This window comes from Dicentrarchus labrax, unplaced genomic scaffold (genome assembly GCF_905237075.1).
Source record: "Dicentrarchus labrax unplaced genomic scaffold, dlabrax2021, whole genome shotgun sequence".
NCBI classification, from domain to species: domain Eukaryota; kingdom Metazoa; phylum Chordata; class Actinopteri; family Moronidae; genus Dicentrarchus; species Dicentrarchus labrax.
In genome coordinates this window covers 11,630,051-11,653,249 of record NW_026136716.1, presented here as the reverse complement: position 1 = coordinate 11,653,249, position 23,199 = coordinate 11,630,051, and the positions used below count along the sequence as shown (strand labels likewise).

General features: G+C 40.2%; 1 protein-coding gene across 3 annotated transcripts in view; it reads right to left on the bottom strand.

Moving 5' to 3' along the window:
* Window positions 1–22,024, bottom strand: part of LOC127378681 (FERM and PDZ domain-containing protein 4-like) — a 72,639-nt gene extending 50,615 nt beyond the window's left edge. Inside the window, exon 1 of one of the 3 annotated variants that reach the window (XM_051427815.1) lies at window positions 21,535–22,024. In XM_051427815.1, coding sequence (XP_051283775.1) covers window positions 21,535–21,815 — 281 coding nt within the window. In that variant the 5' untranslated portion in view covers window positions 21,816–22,024. Of the gene's footprint in view, window positions 1–12,374; window positions 12,727–21,534 lie in introns of those variants that run through there. The other 2 variants (XM_051427811.1, XM_051427812.1) reach the window with 2 other exon arrangements.
* Window positions 22,025–23,199: the final 1,175 nt, after the last annotated feature.

Here is a 23,199-nt window from a genome sequence, read left to right as displayed (position 1 = left end):
TGTAGAAAATACTGTTTTTAAATTACCAGGGTACCAGTCTGCCAATTATCCTGCCTGCCAGTTATTTTGCTCCATATGAGAGGATAAAGCAATCTGGGCTTTCCACAGCTTTCCTTTGTTCATCTTTTCCCAAATTCTGAAATAAAAAAAACTAAATGTCTGTTTTAATTAAAAAAAAACAAGTAATATTTGAAAGTGTTAAGCAGCTGATGGACAGGACAGCAGGACCTTCCTTTTATCTTTGGAGGCTGCTGTCTGATCTCTCCGTTCGGCTGATGTGAAACAGTGATGCTTATTACAGTGAGGACAGATAGGAACGCCACCAGCATCCCCACTGCTGGTTTGTGTCCCATAGAGATAAGGGGAGAGGAGGCAGTCTGCTCGCCTCTGTCCACTAATGAATAACAATATAGCCCAAGGTCGCCATTCAAGTGTGAGTGACTGTGCGAGAAAAGCGAGGAAGACAAAGCCTGTGTGCTGCATTATTACACATCACATTGGCATTCAGCGCTCCTTCACCTTGTGGTCTATGATGGTTGACACACACGTAGAGATAATCATTAACCTGTGTGTGTTTGTGTGTGTGTGTTTGAGTGTGGTGTATCTGTATCTAGACATCTCTTCTGTCTCTTTTAAAAGAACAGGGTGTTACATGTCCAACGATATAACCATCATAATAGCATCCTGTAATGAGATTTTCGCCAGGGGCTGCTTCGGGGACAACAAACTAGTTGAAATATTCTGTACTGAAGCACATCCATCACACAATAAAACATCTGGCTGATCAGCCGATGGCAGATAAGGAAATGAGCGAGCTTTGTCTTTTTTTTTCTGCCGGTTAAAATTTGGACCTTTGACGACTTTGACATTCCCTTGAGTCTCTGAGTGGTGGTGTTCATACATAAATCACTGTCCCCTTTGCAACAGCCATCTCGCTACTTGTTCTGTATGCTGCAGTACACTGACAAATGTACACAGAGCCAACCCTATCCAGCTAGAAAATGTACTACGTATTTGCTTTGCAGATGATGTTTTGATGGGAGCGCTGTTGCTACCTGGATTATGCTCACTGGCAACGCTTTGTTTCATGTGACATGTGACGTCTTTAGACTGTCAAAGGGAGGAGGTCAGCGTGGATGGAGTCCGCATTACGAGATGAGCATGCGGTTAAATTCGGGCAATTAAAACACTTGGTTGGAGGTCACCTTTTCAACATTTAACCACGACCTTTCCCTAACCTTAACTAACTTGCCTACAAATAGTCATCATGCTTTAGTTGCCTCAAGCAGATGTAGTCATGAAATCAAGAGACAAATTTTGTTACTTTTATTTAAGTAAATTATTTTAATCCTTCTTCCCACAACTACAGAAGCATAAAAATCGTTTTTTTTTTTGTTTTGTAAATAAGAAATAATTAAATTAGTCCATACTGCAAAGCAAACAAGTTTGAATGATAGTGTTCCTGTAGAGAAATGTTTTGAGGAGCAAGCTCCTGTATTGTGTATTGTTTTGCCCAGTAGCACACAACAATGTTATAATATGTATCATAAAAGCAATGCAGAAATTAAAAAAAGGATAAAAAGACTGTAAAGCTGTGTAACGACGGCAAGTTTGGTTTATGAGGTAAGAAAATTATTCAACGTATTTGTTTGTCTTTAAGGTTGCATTACGCTTTTTGGGTCTTTAGTTTTATATTATTAGTACGTATGTATACTTGGTAATCAGGTAATGTATACCTGGTTGCTCTGTAACAAGCAGCTTCTATAGCCCAATCCATCATCATACAGTCATTAAATATGCTGTCCAATCTACACTACATCATAATGATATATGAATACAATAAACATGCAAAACCAGCAATTCATTAAACTCTCCAAAAGACACATGCCTGATTTCCCAGCATGCAACAGTGCAGGCGTTTCTGGACAGCTCCCTGTCATTACAGGGGATAAAGCAGACGCCACCCTTCGCATGCGTGCACACACACACACACACACACACACACCAACTTTATGTGGCGCGTCGAAACAATGAGATCATAGAATTTCATTCCTGCACCCCCTTTAATCCAACCAGCAATCTCTCTTTCTCTCTTTTCCTTATGACACAGGCCTAATCTGGTACGACCCTAAAGCCGGGGAGGGGGTGGGGGTAGACGGAGGGAGGGTGTGAGAAAGAGAAGTGGACTAGAGTGACACAACAAGGGTGGGGGAACAATGTAGGTGTATGTATGAGAGCGATACAGAGAGAGAAAGAAAGGTCAGGGAGGATAAATGGATAGAGGGAGAGATGGGTGGGGTGCAGGGCTGTTAAACAAAGGTGTGATGTGGGACTTGATGATGGATCGGGAGAGAAGGAGATTGAAGGATTGAATGAAGGAAAGAGATGGGAAAAGGGCAAGAGGGGAAGTGGTTGTATGACAAGAGGAGGAGACGGGAGAAAATAAGAGAGGAGGAGAAAATAAGAAAGGAGGAGAAAAGAAACGAGAGGGCTTATACTATACACACTATAATATTAGTCTAGTCATGTTGCTCTCTTACTGTACATATCCACATTACACTGTAAAACCAGATAAGTTCATTTAACTCAAAAAATTGTTGAAACTGATTATGACAACATTTTTAAGTAACACAAACTTAAAAAAAAGGTATTGGTTAAGCCGCTTTTACAAGTTCTTTTAAGAGTTCTTAAAGTTCTTTTTTTCTTTTTGTTTTCACAGTACAAATAAAAATGAGAAAATTAAGTCATTCTCACTTAAAATGACTAAAGCTACTTGATCAAGAATGTTATTTTTAACTTACAAAATGTAGTTAGTTTAACTTAAAAATGTTGATGTAATCAGTTTCAAAACATTTTTAAGATAAACTAGCTTTGTGGCTAATGTGGACCTGTGAATTATGTTTCTTATTAAAAAGAATCTATTGCAGGGAAGTTGAATAAAACAACTGGCCAGTTAGACTGCTTCATGTATATAACAAAATATTCTTCCACTATACTTGAGCTGCATCAGCTACATCCAATGCTAACAAGCTGTGCCATATGAAATAGAGAAAATGTGCAATAGGACAAGTTTAGCATAAACAGCTAAAACTGATGTTGCTTCAAGACTTTTTTGTTAAGAGAACGACCCCATGTTGGATTTCTAAAATAAATCAATTAATCATATACCAGCAGATGGTTATTTTTGTTGAGAATGTCTTAAATTTGTGTTACAATTTGTAAGACTAGAAAAAAAATATTCAGTGTTCTTTGACAATCAAGTTTATTTTTCACATTATGTAATGGTGACAATTTCAAAACTACCTCAAACGTATACTGACATTTCTTGTTATTTACTGTACGATATATACACGCCACCTCTCAACCATCTCCACTATCAAATAATGGCAGCAATGCCAAACAAATACTTTGTCACTGGATAACATCTAATCCACTGTGCCAGACATGGATCAAGTAGGATTTTCAGTTGACTTGTTTTGATATATTCTAGGCACACAAGTTGGGAGTTTCACAGTAAAAATAATACAATGCATGCGAGGACAGACAATGTCAAGATATTTTAAGGTGGATTTAGTTGAACTCATTAAAGTCCATCTCTGGACAAATACAAAAACTTGCTGCAAACTTGTAGTCCACTTTGAGCTGATGCTTAATCTCAAGTATGACTTATCATTCAAGGATGGATTTTGGGGCTATAGTTTGATAAAAAAAAAATCACACATTTTCCATTCATTTTCAGAAATGTTCTAAACTTTTAAGGCCTTTTTGGCATTCCAGATAATACCCCGTAAAACTTTTTCCATGGGCCCATGAGAATCCTGTTTTTATATAAAAAGTTTGTCTAATGTTCTCCCAGAGCAGCTGAGTTTTTATCTGCCTGGCATACCTGCCGCACCTGGCAGCAAACAGACTGCTCCTGACGCATTAAACCCGTTGAGTGCTCCGTGTGGGTTAAAACAAATAACACATTTGGCTCGGGTCTTTTTTTCTTTCTTTTTTTTTTTGTTCCTGCCTCCCTGTCTCTCCCCGTTTCCCCGTGCCTCCTGCTGTCAGCTTACTAAACGTCCCTCTTCAATAACTGAGCTCGTGTGAGACGTTTAGGAGATAAGAGTGGGAAAACGGCGGGAGCTATTTGTCACCTCACAGCATATTAGCAAGCTGCTGGCTGCCCCGGACCCCTGAACGTTTTTTGTGGGGGTCCGCTCCATGCAGGCCCGCATGAGCTGCAAACACAGAGAGACAAAATAAAAAACATGTCTTCCTCTGGAGTAATGTTCATGCGCAGGATTGCACGCCATGCACATATTCTTATCATGCCTGGCCGTGCACACACATAAAAATGCAGAGATGGAGACCCAAATGCAGACTGAACAAATTGATCAAATGCTATTAGCTATTCTTCAAGCCGAGCGTGACATTTAATTACGCACACGCTTGAATGCTGACGAGAGATGTGTTGGTTTTTTAGTTGTGGGCCTCATCTCTCGAGGCGACCGGCAAAAAAAACCAACGGTCTGACTGCCAAACACACTCACGCACACAAACAACAACACACGAGTCTGTCTCAAAAAACAGCTCATTATAGTGGAACATCTCTTTATAGAACTGCATAATAACATAATCATATGTGGCAAAAAATTAAACCCCATGACAATATAAAGAAAAACAGAATAGCTTAATCAAATGGAAATGAGAAAATATAGACAATTTTAACAACGGATCTCAGTCATTTGCTAAGTAGATACATTATTTATGGAAAACTACTGCTACATGTGGGGGCTGACAGTGTGATTACGAGGCTAAGGACCAATAACGTGTGATGACAAAGGGGCAGAGGACTTCTTGTTTGGGCAGCAGTCCCAGTGATGCTGGACGTGAAGTGGGCAGAGCTTCCAGTGATGAGAGGAAACAAAAAGTGAGAGTCGGGAGTAATGGTGGAAGAGTTCTGGGCAAGAGTGGAAGTAATAAATAACAGTTTTTGTTTCCTGGAACAGAAGCAGAGGAGCAGCATTGTGGTGTTTTTTCTCCGTGGTGTGCTTTTAAAGCAATTTTACTTGCCGAAGTGTGTTTTGGAGTGGGTTACATTGTGACAGGACAAATGACGGAAACACACACCACCATCAGACATGATGTAATGTAATGTATGCTACTTCACGTGCCTAATGTTCTTTTCATACTATGAATGTAGAATGGATGTATGTAATCTACAGTCTACACAGACAAATAAATAGCAAGGCTGCAATCGTATATTTTTAATCAGAATATCGCCTGCACACTGAAACCCTGTGCTGAGCTAAACACGCGGACTACTTCATTAATTGTTCCTGAACTTGGATTTAGTACTACTGGAAACAGAGCGAGCCGTAAAACAAACCGCACTGACTCCGCTCGTATCGCCATTAAAGCAAAGTAATTTGAAGAGAAACTAAAATAGGAGAAACAAATGGAAAAGAAATCAGAATGAACAATGCTGGATGGGTTTTAATGATTGTTTTTATTTACTAATGCTGATTAATTTTTATTAACCACATATTAGGGGCCTCATTTATAAAATTGTTCTTAGATTTACACTGGAAATTAGTCTTAAGATCTTTACAGACTGTGTGCTTAGGTTCAATTCATAAAAGATACTGAGCGGTTAAGCACTGTGCCTAAGCTGTATATAACGCCTGCATTAGAACAAAGTCAATGCAACTCATGTTATTCAATGTATTCCTTTTCTATTCCACGTCATTCTAACTAGAATTGGAGCGAATTTGAGCAGGATATGTACATATCTGGGTCTATTACCTCTATACAAGCAGCTGCTGGGAAATTAGAATCTCTTATTCTAATACAGACCTTGAGAGGTAACTCTTCTAACCACTGAACCCACAGTAACTGATGTACAGTGGTTGTGCTGTTCTGCAAAATAAATAAGTTGTACCTGTCTTGTATTTCTATAGAATAAAACCACTTTCCTACCTGACTATGTACAACTAAATTCAGCTTCAGTTCAAAACTAATGGACCTGTCAGGCTCACTTTTGGCTGACAAGCGTGGTGCAAAGGGAAAGGAGACCCACAAATGATTAGTCACTTTTTTTCTTTGCGGGTAGTTTTCAGTAAATCATATCGCTCAGCTGGCTGTAAAAGGCCTTAAAGTTGTGTAAACTATCGCTGCTGGATCACTGATGCTGCATTTGTGTGGTGGTGTGAATGCTAATAGAGCAAAAGAGCAATGAAAATATAATTTATCAGCATATTCCCACAATAAAAGCTGAAGCTTCTGATCAAGAATTCAGTGCAACTCCACTTCAAAAACACATTTTTGGAGTAATTTCGACAAGTTGTACCATCAAACAATGTAACAAACAAATATTATGGGTGACTGAAAACGTGTCAACTCAAATCTTAACCATCTGTCATTTAAAATGCAGAGGAACACAGCTCGCAATTAAGTGGCATATGTTGTTTTAAATCTCACTGTTCCTACGGCAGACACTGAAAGATGAGCATCATGTGACAATCCTGTTAAATGTAAATGCTCTTTAACTGGCGGGGGTCGCTGCCATATCTGCATTTAGTCATTAAAGGATTGTGGCTTTGCACATTAGCTCCTCTGACATTTATGAAAGATCTCTGACTGTTTGGAAACAGGCGACGGATTTGCGGCGCAAATCCCCACTTAGTGCCACACGCGGTTACACGTCTGGTCCACACGTCCAGAAACACACACTAACTCAGACCAACCGTGTGTGTGTGTGTGTGTGTGTGTGTGTAATAAGTGCGATTCCCAGTGAGATTATCCTCATCTGCTTCCATTAGCTCCTGAATGAACAACAATGAGAAAAAAATAAGTACACCGACTCCAACAGTAACACGCAAACATCCTGCTGATGCCTTGTCAATACCGGCCAGCATTGCGGCACACAAACACACAAACACTTTTCAGCTGGTAATGTGGTATTGATGGTTCAGCCTTGTTGGTCAATGATGTGGTCAGCCTTTTTGGCCACACTGTAGCGGTGTTTACAGTACATTAAATGGAGTATGCGTCATACTGTGTCAGAGAGGGAATGGAGAGGAGAGCGCACACTGCAATGGTTTCATCTCAAATGAGGTTGTTTGAAGTATATGGTATTTTGTTACTACTAGCCCTATTAGAGCACCTCTCAGCCTGCTCAGGAACATGGTCAAAGCACTGGCAATGGATTCTACGAATGGCAGGAAACGTTTCAAATTTAATCCGCCTTTTCTGACTACTTTTTATTGTATGTAATAATTATCAAAAGAAGCAAAAAAAAAAAAAAAAAAACCAGAAAATTGAGGTATTAGTAATAATAAAAAGAAATGAGCTAATGGGTAGCATGTTATATCACAACTCTAACAGTCCCTGTTACATGGCCTACATTAGTGCCTCCATTAGAGTCAACATAAAAAGGAAAGAAATAAATATATAAAGAAAGTATTAATGCAGAAGTTGGATACAAGGGTTAGAGCTTCATTGTAGGAAGAGCTGGGGCAGCAAATGAGGTCATTATCCATGTTTTTGTTTTTTTAGGGCAGCTGTGAAAATGCGGTTATGCTTATTTCAACATATTGGATGTCAGCAGGCATCTGCGTTTAGATTTTCATACATGGAACATACATATATGTATCTAAAATACAATTACCGCTTGACTTTGGCAAGTTTCTAAGCATATACAAATGTGAAAAGTTTAACGGTCACAGAGTCAGCCACATACTGTATACAAACAGCAACACATAGTTTACTAGACATTTGCTATCAGATCAAAGCTACAGTGGAAGCTGACATCCCATTTCTGTTGGCAGATTTGCAACCCTGCAGAGTACTGTTCAGGAAGCAGCTATAAATTAAACTCCAGAAACTGTTTGGAATATTTAAAAAACTTTGCTATTGTGTGTGTATTGTACATTTCCTTCCAGAAATACCGGATCTTTGAAATGTGAATTTGAAGAGCAGAGTAGGTGACTGTTAGTGTGGTGTTTTTCCAAATCGTTTGCTTTCTGCAGCCAACAAGAATTTACATAAATTTTCATCTGACAGGCGGAAGGAGAAGAAGAAGAAGAAGAAGAAGAAGAAGAAGAAGAAGAAGTAGGACTAGACTTTGAGCACCTGCCAGCAAACTAATCGGCCTATGACCGATTTGGCCTCAAGGCCCGTACAGCCCGACCCGACCAATCCGAGTACAAACATCCTGCAGTGCAGGGGGGCACAGAGGTTGAATGAGAGCAGATTATAATCAAAGGAAGAGCACTTTCAATAGAAACACTTTCTTTTTCTTTGGACCTTTTTGGAAAATAAGAGAATTGGATTTAGCCTCTAACAAAGCAACCAAGGTGTCTTATTTCACTTGCATAAAAAAAAGCTACAGTGTCTTCAAGAAACCACTGAATTTCATCACATTAGATTTTCAATCAGGTTTTAATATAAAGTTTGTTATGTGCAATGAGAATGAAAAGAAGAGAACCCTCAAGGAAGGATGTGCACTTTTGACATCAGATGAATAATCACAGTCACAAAATTAACTTTTCTCTCTCATTTCCTTTGATTATCTCTGCAGCATGAAAGGTTCAAGCCTCAACTTGGTATTGCCCTTGTATGGAATCCAGTGACTTTCTTTGGGGGGAGGGAGGGGACTTTTATGGGCTATTCTGATGAAAACCAGTAAGCATTGGTTTTACCTTACATATATTGTGTTTCGTTGCTGTTGTTAAAATATCCAGCCTCTTCCTTTAACAATAGCCTGCACAATATCAAAGAGAGATTACATTGTTGTTGTTTTGTAAATCATGACATTGTATTATACAAATTCTATAAAATTAGTTTTTATTGACAGCGTTTGTGCGGTAAAATTTTTTTATAATTTCAACAAAAAACAATTTTTTAGGATGCTGAATTGTGGATTTCACAAAGCACTGTTTCACTGGGGTATTCCCCAGGGCTCCACTCTTGGGCCACTATTATGCATTAGCCTACTTATATTTAACCAATATCTGGTGGCTGGACTATATAGGCTGGAGGCAATCAGCCGGTCTCTCTCTCTCCCTTGGCTTCCACTCTGTTTGGTTTGGTTGAATGTGTTTGTCTTTAGCTTCATTTCTCTTTTAGTTTTGTTAAATAAACATATTTTTAGTTACAACTCGTGTGTTCTCCCCTTTTTTGTTCAGCCTTGAGCCGGGTTGTGACAATATTGATTAACAAGCTAACTCTGGTTTATCTGCATATGAAAAATGATTTAAAGCAAAACAAATGTATAATTGATATTATACATGTACATTTTAAAAATAGAACTTAAAAGGACTCAAATTCTTTTTACTCATTTTTGTTAAAGCCCCACAGAGTTTGTCTGAAAATACTTAATATGTACAGTAACATTTGAATTTGATTATTGTTATGTACTTATTTGATTTTTTTGACAATATTACAGACTACAGAACAGAGCTACAGATATTAGTTTTGTTTCAAGCCTTCTGTAGTGCAATACGAATGAGAAAAGCAGCACAGCAGGTTCACTTTATTTCACTTGTGTAATGTGTGTCACTCATTCTGTGGCTGCTGAGTCAACATTCAAATATTTAGAATATCAGTGGTTTGAAAACCAAGAACAGCAGGTGGAGAGATTGGAAGTAAAAAAAAAGTCCACGCCTGCCTGCCTGCCTGCCTGCCTGCCTGCCTGCCTGCCTGCCTGTCTGCCTGTCTGCCTGTCTGTCTGTCTGTCTGACACAGCAGAGCTGTGTCTGAATCTGAATCAAATTTCATTTGTCTGCTTTCTGGGCCACATGTTTCCTGGCCAATGACCTATCACCTTGTTGCTGTAATCCTTTGACAATGATGCTGCGATCTGGCGCTTCCTCAATCTCACAGACCGCTGTTTATGGTTAGGTAGAAAGAAAAAAAGGACTTCTTTTCTAACTGCAATAGTTTAAAAAAGTATTATTTATGATTTATTTTGTAGCCTCAAAACAAAATCCTCTACGCCACCTAAAAACATAAATTGTGATTTTCAGGAGTAAAACACCTAAAAATGTAAATGTATTATGAGTTGAATCCTAAGTAAAAAGCGGCTGAAGTCTTTTCAACTAACTATGAGACACATGTATCACAACTCTAATTGGGAACACTGTGCATATGACATCCTGTGTGTCAGTGGTAGTACCAACACAGCCCTGTCAGCTGAACTCAAGTAGCCTACACCTTCATCAAAACCAGCTGTCATGTTCTAAATAGGTTAATTTGAATTCATTTGGATGTAATTGTACACTATTACTTGCATTCATACTACTAGTGGTGGCAGCTAGAAGCATTTATCCATTACATCTAGCCTAAAACTAATGAATAAATGGCTGACATGGTAAGCTAACCTTTTTAATCATTTATCTTTAGTTATTTCAACCATGATTTATCCATTACTTTTAGTACTATTGTTTTTGTCATTTTAGTTGAAATACTTCCCAATCTGGCCATGTACCTGCCTGGTTAGGAATCAATCCTAGGCTACTGTGTCTTATCACAAATTTAAAAAAAAAAAACTTTTTTTTTCAAATTTGTTTTGCTGACAGTCCATCAATCACATGATTTAGATGTGTCTGTGGGTTTATATGTGGATTATTACTCCAAATGACAATCGGTTAGAGTAAACAGACCATCCGGCTGTTGAAGAGACAGATATTAAAACAATTAAATCCCCTTCTGAGCCACCGTTTCTCAGTATGGTAAGCAAAGCCAACTCACATCCTGCACGTACAGTACACATACATACAATGAATATGCACCGTGCAACATGCATACATATATATTTGAAAAATAACAACATGAGACCACACACCACACACACACGGCCACACTTCCCAGCAGCCAGCTAGCTAAACCCCCTCAATCCATGATGTAATCTCTAAGTGTGTTCAGTAATTACAAGGTCCTGGATTCCTCTGCTGCTTGGAGCCACCTCAGCCTTATGTAACGGACGACTCACGTGCCGTTAATTCAGTGAGCAAGATTACAATATGGCTGCTTTAAAGCCTGCAGGAAGACAGTCCGGCCTTAAATCCATCGGCTTGCTCAGATCAGCTATGATGATATTTAAGACTTGTTGCATATAACCAATCAAATGAACGACCTCATTCATATTAAAGATCATCACAGAGAAGACTATATGACTGCCATTTTGCATCCCATTCAGTTCAATTCGATTGGGGATGCAAAATCATACAGTAGAGCACTCTGTGATACAATATGCATTCATAAAAATGGTTTAAAAAGTCGAGACATTCCAGGAAAAAAATGGCTATGTAATGTAAATCATGCTTTTGAGAGCACTAACCTCGTGTGTTATGTTTGTGCAATTATAACCATTGGTGGAAAGTAAATACATTTACTCACGTAGTGTACTTAAGAGCAATTACATGACTTAAGCATTTTCATTTACTGCTACTTTATACTTCTACTCCACATTTTAAGAAAACACATTTCAGAGGGAAATGCTGTACTTTTCACCCTTTTACATTCATTTGACAGCTATACATATTACGGTTCAGAAGTAGTAGATCAAATTGGCTCCACCCCGACTAACACTATAATCAATGTCATGCTTACATATTAACACATCAATAAAAATTATCCAATAATATAAAACAACACTGTGGGGGCAAAGCTTCATAATGTACTTACTTTTACTTTTGATACTTCACGTATGTTTTGTTGTTATGCTTTTACTTAAATACAATTTTGAATATAGGACTTGTAATGGAGTGTTTTGTTGTGTTATTGTTACTTTTACTTGAGTAAATGATTAGAAAACTACATTCTGATTCCTGCTTGGTCACGTGTATCAGCTTTGTAGAGTGTTCCAACTTCTCCAAAACACCGAATTGCTTTAGTGTTTACAATTAAACATTCAGCTCTGAGTAACCCGTGACATAATTAGACACAATGCAGATCTGACTTTGGCTGGCAGGAACAGGAGAAAAAAAAATGCACACACACTTAATCCAAAATACGCTTAATCCATGTATGGTGCGTGTTTCAGATGAAAACAAAAACAGCAATGAGGGGAAGGCATCAAAAGATCAGTCCCCAAAAATAGGTTTTGAAACAGAGGACAACAGTACTTATAAAGAATCTGTGACTCTGAGCAACAGGCCCATGGCAGGCTCCAACAACTAGCAGCAACCTCCATGTAAACCCTCCCTCGCTAAAAAGCTTAAACACTCTGGTTAGGAAGTGCTGAAAGAGGTGTCAGTGGCTGAGAATATATCTTCAGCTCAAAGAAATTCTTCTTTCCCAAATAAGTCCAACATGAAGATGAAGCATTATGTGCAACGGCCACAGCAAGCAAACAACAACAAGCATCAAGGGACGCCAGAACTTACTGGAAAGCGGTTAACATCCCCAGTTCGTCATCGTCGTCGCACGGCTCCATCCTGTCAGCCGGACCGGACAGATGAAGGAATGAACGGGTGGAGAGAGTGGGATGGACGCCCCCGGCCCCACCACCACCAAAAGGCTCAGAGCGTCGGAGAAAGAGCTCCTGTCCCGCTCCCTGAGTCCAACTCCTCCACTAAAAAATCCACCTCTGAATCTCTTTAAAAAGAAAAAATCCCCAAACTCAATTTTCTGTGTGTGTGTGTGCATATGTGTATGTCTGAGTGTGTTCCTGTTTTTCTTTTTTTTTTCATTCTTAGCTTGGTGCCAAATGTTCCAGCTTAGCACCGCTGTGCAGCACCACTGGTGATGGATTTAGCCGGGGCATCTGGGCCAGCGGGGATAAACTCCATTCACTCACAAACACACACACAATCATAAACGCACGGACACCAGCACACACACTCATGCAACGCAGATGAGTGTCATGCGGTGTGAGATCGCAGGGGACAATGTTGGGAAAACCTCCCCCCACACGGCATCATCAGAGAGATGACAAGATGTGTGATATACAGTGTGTCCGGCAATGCCACACACACACACACACACACACACACACACACACACACACACACACACACACACACACACTCCCTTTCCCCACACACAGCTTGCACACGGAGCGGGGATGGATCAATGCATGAACAGATGTGTGCCAACTTTAGAGCTGCTACTAAGCGCAGACATCAGCAGCTGTACTTACAGCGAGCATGTGTGCGTAAGCGTGTGTGTATCTCAGACACAAAGATGTCTGACGCCACACTTAAACCACAGAGCAAGGACGTGTGTGTGACATATAGTTGACATTTCTCATATTTATATATATATATATATATATATATATATAGTGCGTGAATGCATGAGAATCAATGATCGTGAAGTGATTCTCTGTGGTTGGAGCAGACAGAGGTCAGCTGTGCCTGTGGGCATACAGCAGGCAGGCAGCGGGAGATTAACACAACAATAATGTATATAGAATAAGAGAAGGATGCGTAACAGCACGGTCGACCTTGCTGACTCAGTGGAGGAGATAAACAAGGACTGGTGACAATAAAATCTGATTGTGTTGAGCGAGAAAGAACATTTTATTCACACACCATCTACTCCTACCCTCCCTTTTCTCTCTGGGTCTGTCAGTGAGGAGGGGGGAGGGGGTGAGCACAAACTATATGAAATTACTTAAACAAACTGGAACATCAACAGTGTCTGGTCTGTGTGGGAAGAGTCCACGAAGAGTCCTTTGGGTTGGACCTCAATATATTCTGAGTAGGAACCAAGCATCGAGTAACTTGGTGTCAAATGTTGATATCGTATAAATAATCTTACTTAGCTAAACCTGGAAACTTTGCTAACTTTAGACTATACCCTATTTACTTAAAGCTTTTTATTCAACACTAATGTTTATATTTCCCCAAAAAGATATTATATAGGCACCAATTTCGAATCCCAGCCTTTTCAAATTGAAGTATATTGAGTCTAAACATACTGGGATGAGCTTTTCAAATAACCACCATGTGTAAAATCCCCCCTACCACAAATTCATAGACAGAATACAGATGACACGAGTCGGCTCAGTGGCACCTACGGTAAACCGACTCTAGTGGCCACACGTCACGATAAAGTTCTTCGTGATGGCACAGTGCAGAGACAGATTTTGTGCTACAAAGAGGATTCTCAGGCTCTCAGCAGCATTATCCATTGTTTTACTATGGAGAACACGAAGACACCAAGCCCTCGCCACAGTGCTACCTTAGGCATCAAGTGCTGCACAGATTTTACACCCCGCTGCTCAAAGTTCAATCAATTCTGCTGACCTTGCTTGTCGTTTACCTTTTAATGCTCAACCGATGATGATCAGTTGAGATGACAGCTGCCCACAAAGTAACCTATAAGCGACCGACAGACGATGCCCATCACTGGGTTTGTACCTTTCTTCTCTGACAGAGGATAACTGTCCTAAACTGAAATATATCTCACTTGATAGGGCTGTTTTTTTTTTTTTTTTGCCCTGTGCTTTCCTTTCACCTGGCACATACTGACCCAGAAAACTGATGGTGAAGGGCTCAAATTGCCTGACTGTAGGTAGAGACTGCAGATTGCAGAGATAATAGACGAAGAAAGACACTCAAAATCAACGAGCCACTCTGAAAGTAACACCAAGAAGTGGTGAAAGTGGCAAGATCTCTGCTTCAGGATCTAGAAGAGGAAGTTACAAAGGATCTAGAAAGAAGCGTGTTTTGTCCACAAAGACATTTTTTTATATGCTGTGATGGCTTGCTACAAATGTATTTCTAAGTGATGCAAGCTGTGCATGCTTCCTGCTTGAGTGAGTTTCAAGTTTCGTTGTGAATGATGTTAGTGAATAAAAGCAGTGGAGGTGACTTTAGCTGCATTTTCTGTTAAAGTGGAAGGTTCAGAGATGCCAGAAATCATCGCTCAGCCTGCCGGAGGTGTTGCTGGCCTAATTCAATAAAACATCTGTGATAGCAAGCGCTCCTTTGATAAGCCGAGTGATATACAGCACCTACAGTCTCAAACACTCAACTTTATAACATCAAGCCGGCTGGTGAAAAGTGCTGCCTGTCTGATTATCCTTCTGATTTATGGCTGCATGGTCTGATGTCCTCTGCAGTCACCCTTTGTGGGTGAGTACATCATTCTTCTGACAGCTGAATTTGGCTTATGTACATTGCAATATCAGTTTCTTTGTATTACAACATGCAAATGGTTGTTCCACAGAGTTTTTACAATTACGTAAATTATAGTCAAAGGAATGTAAGCAGGTTCAGCTGGCTTTTGAAGACATGACAAAACAGTTTTGGCAGGACAATGGCAATGATTAAAGATGAATGTTTTATATAATATTCCGCATACTAATTACTCGCATTACTGTAGTCTATGTGCAGATATCATGCTAGCCCTGCACATTCCTGTCCATGGGAGGCCAGCTCCATTTGCTGCCTCTGAGATGCCACCTGGTACTGACGCTTGTTCCAAGTAGCTATCTATAGCCAGTCTACATGTCCATGACCCCAGTGTTTCTAATTTTAAATACAGCACAATAGAAAATTACGGTTTGACTCAAATATCTGCTGATAGAGTATATTGTGTCGATATGGAATATCAGATATCAACCCGCTAGCGTTTTTCACTGCAGATATAGAGGCTCCTCCCTGACCACAGCTACATGGAAAATTGCATATAAAACCTATTTCTTTCCTAATTTAACACACTTATTTAGTCTAGAAGTAGAATCTCTCTTACATATTTTCCCAACATGAATAAATGTGTCAGCTAGCACTGCCCTCCTAAAGGTTAGGATGAATCCAAGTGAGCTATGAAGGTAAATGTTGAGATGGCAAAGGTGAGCATGCAGGGAACAAATATGGCATTAAGGAATGAGAATAAGCTCCTAAATGCCCTAAGAACACACACATATAGGTGTGTGTGTGTGTGTGTGTGTGTGTGTGTGTGTGTGTGTGTGTGTGTGTGTGTGTTGTTTTTTTGTGTGCATGTTGTGCTGGAAATGACTCCTGGCCAAATGACTGGACCTCGGTCGTGTCCATCTGGAGGCTTTGTAGACTTTATGTAACCCTGTTTGTTTACTGGGAAAAGCAAGCAAAAGAGTCTCCTAAGTAAAGGTAATTTATTTCTTTATCCACTTACAACCATGAGCTCTATTTTATGTAATATATTATTATGTTGACTGTCAAGGGAAAGCAAAGAATGGGAGGAAGACGGGGAGGTGGGAGAGGAAAAGGAGGTTTAAATCAGGGGAAGAAGGGGGGGAACAAAAAAATGCAGAGATAAATGTATGGGAGGACAATCTTGGTGATAACTTATTGTGCAAAATAAAAGATAATGGATTTTCATCCCGGTGCACAACAAAAGCAAGAACCTGTCATCAGTTCCCATAATCTGTATCTCATTCACAGCTAAGAGTCTCATCTGGTGGATTTGATGCAACAGACGGCTCACTCCCGAGCGCCGAAGGTCCTTACTGTTTCATTAAAAAGAGAATAGAGATTCATCCTCTTTAATTACACCCTCTCCTATCAGTCATAATACACCATGAAATAACTGACCCAGCTGCCACCTGACCAGTACAGATCTGTGCTTTCCGTATTGTTGGTTTTGCACCCATACAGTTGCTCAATTGTCTGCGTGCTCGACAATTTTTCCCCGCTTCTAATCACTGCTTAAAGGTTGAGATTGAGTCAAAAATGAACCCTGCATGCATTATCCCAATAAAAGCACTGTAATTAAATGTCAAGATGTCTCATTGTGACAGGTTGTAACTCTCAAGACTGTATTCCGCATGCATCCGGCTATGCTCACAAATTCAACTGGTGGTCCAATGAGGGCACTACAATTAAAAGGTCAAAATTTTAAACTCAAATGTGATGCATGAGACAAAAGTGGAGCGAGTTAGTCATCTCTGCAAAAAAATACATGCTTTCCTTTTCTATCTTGTTACTTCGAGTGTTTCCTTTGTCGGCTTCCAGTCTGACCAATTCCATATCTGCTTTGAACATCCAGTGTGAGCTAAATGTGATTTTAATGCATTAAGGCCTGCCATATAACGTTATCTGGCGTGACTCATAAAAAGCCACATTGCTATTACTGTGTAACCATATTACTGTGCAGCAATAGCGATGGTGCAACCTTAGACTCATTTAAAAGGGAGCCAACTGCTCAAAGGACCATCACATGATTCTTATCAGGTAGGAAAACATTTTTAATGCTCAACCTCCATTCCTTCTTGGCGTCATTTCATATACTGTCTCTGTGATACTGGTACGGTTTCTGCCATAACATGTTGCACATTATCTCTGACTGCACTTGTAAGGCAATTTACAACAGTGAAAAATCCAGTATTCACTCTCCTTGCACAACTCACCTTTAAATCATTATTAAGGTTTAAATTTATGCATAATTAAGGATATGGCTACATTCAATATCGGGTCAAAGCCACCACACTGAGCTTCATGATGGCTCTAGAAAAAACATATTGGTGGCGCAATGGACACTATGTCCACTTTTAATAAAACAGTCTCACCAAAACAGTTAAGTTGCGGGCTCTAAAACCAAAACAATGCGCTGAAAGACACTAGAAGACTTTATAGAGCTGAGGGGAAATGCAGAGTTGGGTGACAATTTTCTGCATTCTGCCACTACATGCTGCACTTTTCACATTACGCATCATCAGTGAGTCCACTGTAAATGCACCACCGCTTTAAGTTCAAGTAGTGTTTTGTAAGTTTGGTTTCAAGTACGCATAATAGCTTGTCATTGCTGATAGAGATACAGACAGCAACAATTACTAAATTACTACCATGATGGGGTAGATAACAATTCAAAAACAATTTACTGAACCCTCTGTTGAGATTCTCTTCTGGCGACAAAGCTCATTAAACACTTAATAATCCACCACATTTAATGTCTCAAATGAAATATTATTGTGAGTGTGTGTTGGTATTGTTCTGTCAATCCAGGCTGGGAAATGGCAGTGTATATAATACTGTGTGTGGGTTTAGGCATCGGCCGTCCTACAGACTGCACTGCAGAGCCTCACACGAAAGCCTGACTTTAAATCCTAAAATTTTATGACAAAACCACAGAGCTTGAAAGAAATAGGAAATGCAGTTACTACAGTAAGATAAGTGGGAGGACTCTGATCAGAGTGCCTCCACCCAACTGTGAAAATGTCTGTATGCCACACACTGTGCTTGCCTGGAGAGATAGAAACAACTTTCTCCAAATTTCTCCATAAGACCTTACCCTTTACAGCCTCTGCTCAGATGAAATGAGGCACTAAGTGCACTGGAACACGGAGACACACTCATATTTGATTATCTGTGCTGTGCCATAAGTAGAATGGAAGTGAATAGATAGAGCATTTTGTGCAGAAAAGTCTGAACTACCACAATAAAGAATCTAAAATGAATGAATGAATTAAACAGCCAAGATACGAGAGAATAAATAATTTGGCAAAAAATTGAAATGACTATAGAAACTCCACACACATACAAACACCCCTCTGCACCTTCACTACACTCCTCTGTAGATAGTGTACAGCAGTACACTATCACACACACAGAGCGAATCATTACATCATATGGACATGGAGGATAAGATGTGAGTAAACACTATCTTACCTCATGACTCAGTGTGCCATCCTGCTGCGTCTCTCCGCCCGACTGTATCCTAATCCTCAGGCTGCCACCGGTGGAGGGGCAGACTCCAACAAGAACAATAACCACAACTGCAGCGAAATTACTTTGTGTTTGGGTCAGTGGGAGGTTGGGGGTGGGTAGCGTGACGAATGAAAAAGAAAAAAAGTAGTTGTGAAACAGCCAGAAAGTGGAGGAGGAAAACAAAATGAGAAGAAAGGGAAATTATGAGAGTTGGAGAAAGCTGGGACTTTTAGGGGCAGAGGGTCCAAAAGACTGGTGATGGGGGTCAGGTGATTCAGCAAGAAGGAAAGTCGCTCAACCTCTTTATCTGCCCCCCCTCCTTCTTTACATCTCTTGCTGTCTCCCTCTGTGGTATGATCCTCTTCAGACTGCCTCTCTTTTTTCTCACCCTCCCATCCTCTCTTCACATCTGGGGATGTGATTTTTAGTTTTGTTTGTAAAACTATGGCTCAGCAAATGTTCAGAACTGCTAATTATATTATTATTCATATTATTATTCTCACGTGAGGCATCCCATCTTGTTCCAGATGGTCCAATCATTGCTAAGCTTCCCTAAATGCACCAGCCAATGGGGTTTAAGCGCACTGACCGCTGTAACCTTTTTAGACTTTAAATACAGCAGAAGAACATTAACTGTTTCCCTGCACATTACGGAGTCAGAGAAGAGAGCGCAAAGAGGTAAATATGGAGGAGGAGGAGGAGGCCAAGTGGAGGAAGAGTGAAGGGTGACTAGCGACTCCTTCAACTGTCAAGCAAATTTTGTCCAAACTTTCTGAAATATCATAAAAAATGTGATATCAATTTTTTCATCAGTTGTGTTGACATGGATAAATTGTTTTTCCAGAATTAGTTTTACACGTATTCGCGTTTGACAAAAACTCCAGGAAGTCACTGCGCCTGGCTGTTGTTAGCCAAACAATAGTTTCACCTCATTAGTATGATAAGTTAAAAACAAAAGGGATTTTTGTAAATACTGTACTCTGTGTATCCTTTTATATGTGCATACTGATATGTATAACTGTATAAGTATAATATGCAAAGTGTTATTTTCCATTTCTATTCAGATATTCAGTTTTAAGATGGGAACCCAGAGCAAAAGAGCAAAATGCATTCATATTCCACAGCTGGTTCTGATATATTCCTCAACCAAAGTTTAATAAGTCTCTGTGTAAAGATACTGAACACTCCACAGGGAGTTAGAGCTGATTTAAAGACATGGTGAGAGTGTCAGCCACTGAGTGTGTTCAGACTTTTGTCTTTCTGTGAAAGGGTAATTATATATATATCAGGGCTTGGTGGAGTGATGGAGAGTGGAAGCAAAGAAAAGGAAATAGAAAAAGAAAGACTTGATGAACAACAGCCAGGGTTTTCCCACTTGCCAGAGACTGAGATTCTCTGAAGAATTCAAGGAGGAGAGGTGATTTATGGTCTCTATCTAAACTAACGCAGGGCTTCCTTTATCCGCTCTCACAGTCCTGCTACTGGGAATCAGAATCCCATTACAGAAGCACTCATGATAAAACCAGATGAAACAGATAATCACCGCCACTGTGGGCTGAAAGCTAAGTCTCAGTGAGAACACTTGCATTCATGTGCTAGTGGTCGTGTCTCCCATCCTTTCTAGAGGGGTTGGTGTTATTTTTATTGCTGCTAAAAAGGGGGAAAGAACAAGCCTTGCCTTCACAGAATGATTTTTTTTAATGACCGTCAAGTGTCTTGATCAAAATATCAATGTAGCGCCATCAGAAGCGCAGAAAGTATGCAAAACCACATACGGATATTGGTGGACTTAATGAAAACGCATTGATCCACCTTGTGTTTGTATCAAGGGACTCATTATATTGCACTGTAGTCTACATCAGTGTAATACATGAGACAGCAATGATATACGGGAACAGATTCAATCCGCTGACTGAATTTTGATGAAAATATGGGAAATAATGAATCTCATTGCTGCATTCTGGCACTGACTAAAATACACCGAGAGACTCATTACAATAAGAGGTCAAATCAAGGTGGCATATTTAAAACTAACTGCATCATTGAGAATGGCGTGTTTACCTTGATTAAATGTTAATCTAATGCGCACAATCATGCATGCATTTGAGTGACATGACGGTGACAGGAATTATGCGCCTTGCTTTCAAGGACACTTTGGCATGAGGCCATATTGACTTATTTTTCACAATGCCAGCGGTGCGACTCTGGAGACTGTAGTATCTGTCAGTTGGTCTGTCCACAACTGAAGTACAGTGGGAAGTCATTACTTAACTCCCGGATGGATTACCTTGAAATTCTCTACTTTTACGGTCACTAGAGGATAAATCTGACCCTGACTATTCCTCTAGCCCAACCAAGTCAAAATGTGTCCTATTGGGTGTTATCAGCAAGTTCAAATTTAGCTTAGCATTTATTAGACGGATACAGACATCCATGATTTCCAGATGATGGATCCTAATGGCTTTACTGATCCTGACTTTTAGCCACAATACTTTGGAACACAACCAAATATCTCCAAAGCTATCGACACTCACATCAGCCTCATCTGTACTTTGCATTTTGTGCTCGTTAGCAAATGTTCAAATAACATGGTGACCATGGTAAACGTTACACCTGATAAACATCAGCATGTCAACATTATCACGCGAGCATGTTAGCATGCAAACTTTAGCATTTAGCATGTAGTTCAGCATGTAGGAAAAGACTATTTGCAAGGCAGCAATATGAATAAGTCATTCATTCTGTACAATATTATGTGCTTAATGTTCATTTGAAGTCATCTGATTATACTGGGAAAAGGGTGTGGCCAAATTCCTATTTCTCACCAGTAGATTGCACATGAAAGTGTTTCTGTCACTTATTTTCACCTTGTCCCTGATGAATACTCTAGTCATTACAATGAAGCACTTACTCATCATCACCGAGAAAAGACGTCTCCCTCCACGCCACCTCCCTGGTTCGCACTTTAGAAGGGACCTTGACTGAATAAGATGTCTTCAGGCGCCGGTCCTCCAACGGTTTACACCCACCGGGACCGGTCACAGGAGTCGAGGCATGGTCAGAGCTGATTGACGTGAGGTCGGTGCTAAGGTCAAATGATGTCCACGAAGAGTCAGAGGAGGCAGAGGGGCTGGTGTCCACACGCTCCTCTTGCAATCCATCTCCTAGGTCCATGATACATGAAGAAAACATTGTTCACACGAGAACGGGGTGATGGAAGGTAAAAAAAAACTGAAAGAATGACCAAGAGACTTGGATGAAGACAGCAAAGAACGTCTTGATAAAGCAAAAGCTTGGAGGAGATGAAAATAAGGAAAGCAGAAAATGCTTCCAAATTAGACAAATGTATGGCAGGAAATACGTCTGCGCGCTCCTGCTGGCCAAAAGCTTCCCGCTCTCTTCTCTTCTGTCTTGACAAAGTACTGAAGAGAGTGAGCAGAGGAACGGAAAGACAAAAGACCAATCGCAGGAAACATTAGACAATAGGAATGGTGATGGATGTGAGGGGAAGGAAAAGAAAACCACTCAGGGAGTAAAGAAGTCGTCAGACACAGATAGGACCCAGCCACTGCAGATGGAAGGGGGGTGAACACAAACAAAAGAGGCAGAATCAGGTGAAAGGTGCGAGCAGCAGCACTTATGAGGTGATAGCTCACATCTCATTACATCCCATTTCCCCCCCCCAACAATTGAATCATGTGGTAAGAGGATAGAGACGGTGCGGGACGGGAAAATCGATTTGAGATGCATGGAGAGGCTTGAACTGGTGGCTTCTGTGGCTACATGATAGCAGCAGGCAAGAGAGTGCGGTCTTGGGTTGCAGTGATAAGCAGTTCATTACAAGAAGTCTGACCCGGCCCAAATACAATTATGGCTCACCACTAAAACCCATTAGGACCCCAATATGGGGAGGCCATGTTAGCCAGCCTCCCCATAGGTACACTGGGAATAGACTAAGAGCATAGTTCTGCAGAAAGTAAAGATACAGTGCTCAGGTACTTTTCTCATCAAACCCAAGTTCCTTTTAGTATTTACCTTTTTCAGGGTATTCAAGCGTATGCCTATAGGTCAACTGCACCAGAATAGTCATTTATATTTATTTTTAGTTATGATGTATAAAATAATCAGATCAGATCAGAATCTGCATGATAGCATGACAATAGAAGCTTGTTCGCTCTTCATCTGAGAGTTAGATGAGGAGATGGATGGCACTCCCATGTCTGTGCATTGACTTTTAAGCTGGAGCCAGAAGTCACTTAGCTTAGCATAAACATTGGTAGCAGGGGGAAGAGAGCTACGTTGGTAAAAAAGAAAGAAAACTATGCCTAGCAGCACCTGTAAAGCTAATTAATAAACACAATGTGTCTCATTTGTTAAATGCAAAAATAAACAGAAATGTAAAAACAATTTGCAGTACAGAGGGAACTAAATAATTTACTAAATGTATGGAAGGATCCCACTGCCTGCTGCAGCTGAGTTAAACCTATAATCTAAAATTCTTGAACTGACCACATTGGACAAATGGTACATGCTGTAACTTTGTCCAAGTCTCTAAAAGTCCCTCAACACAGTGGTG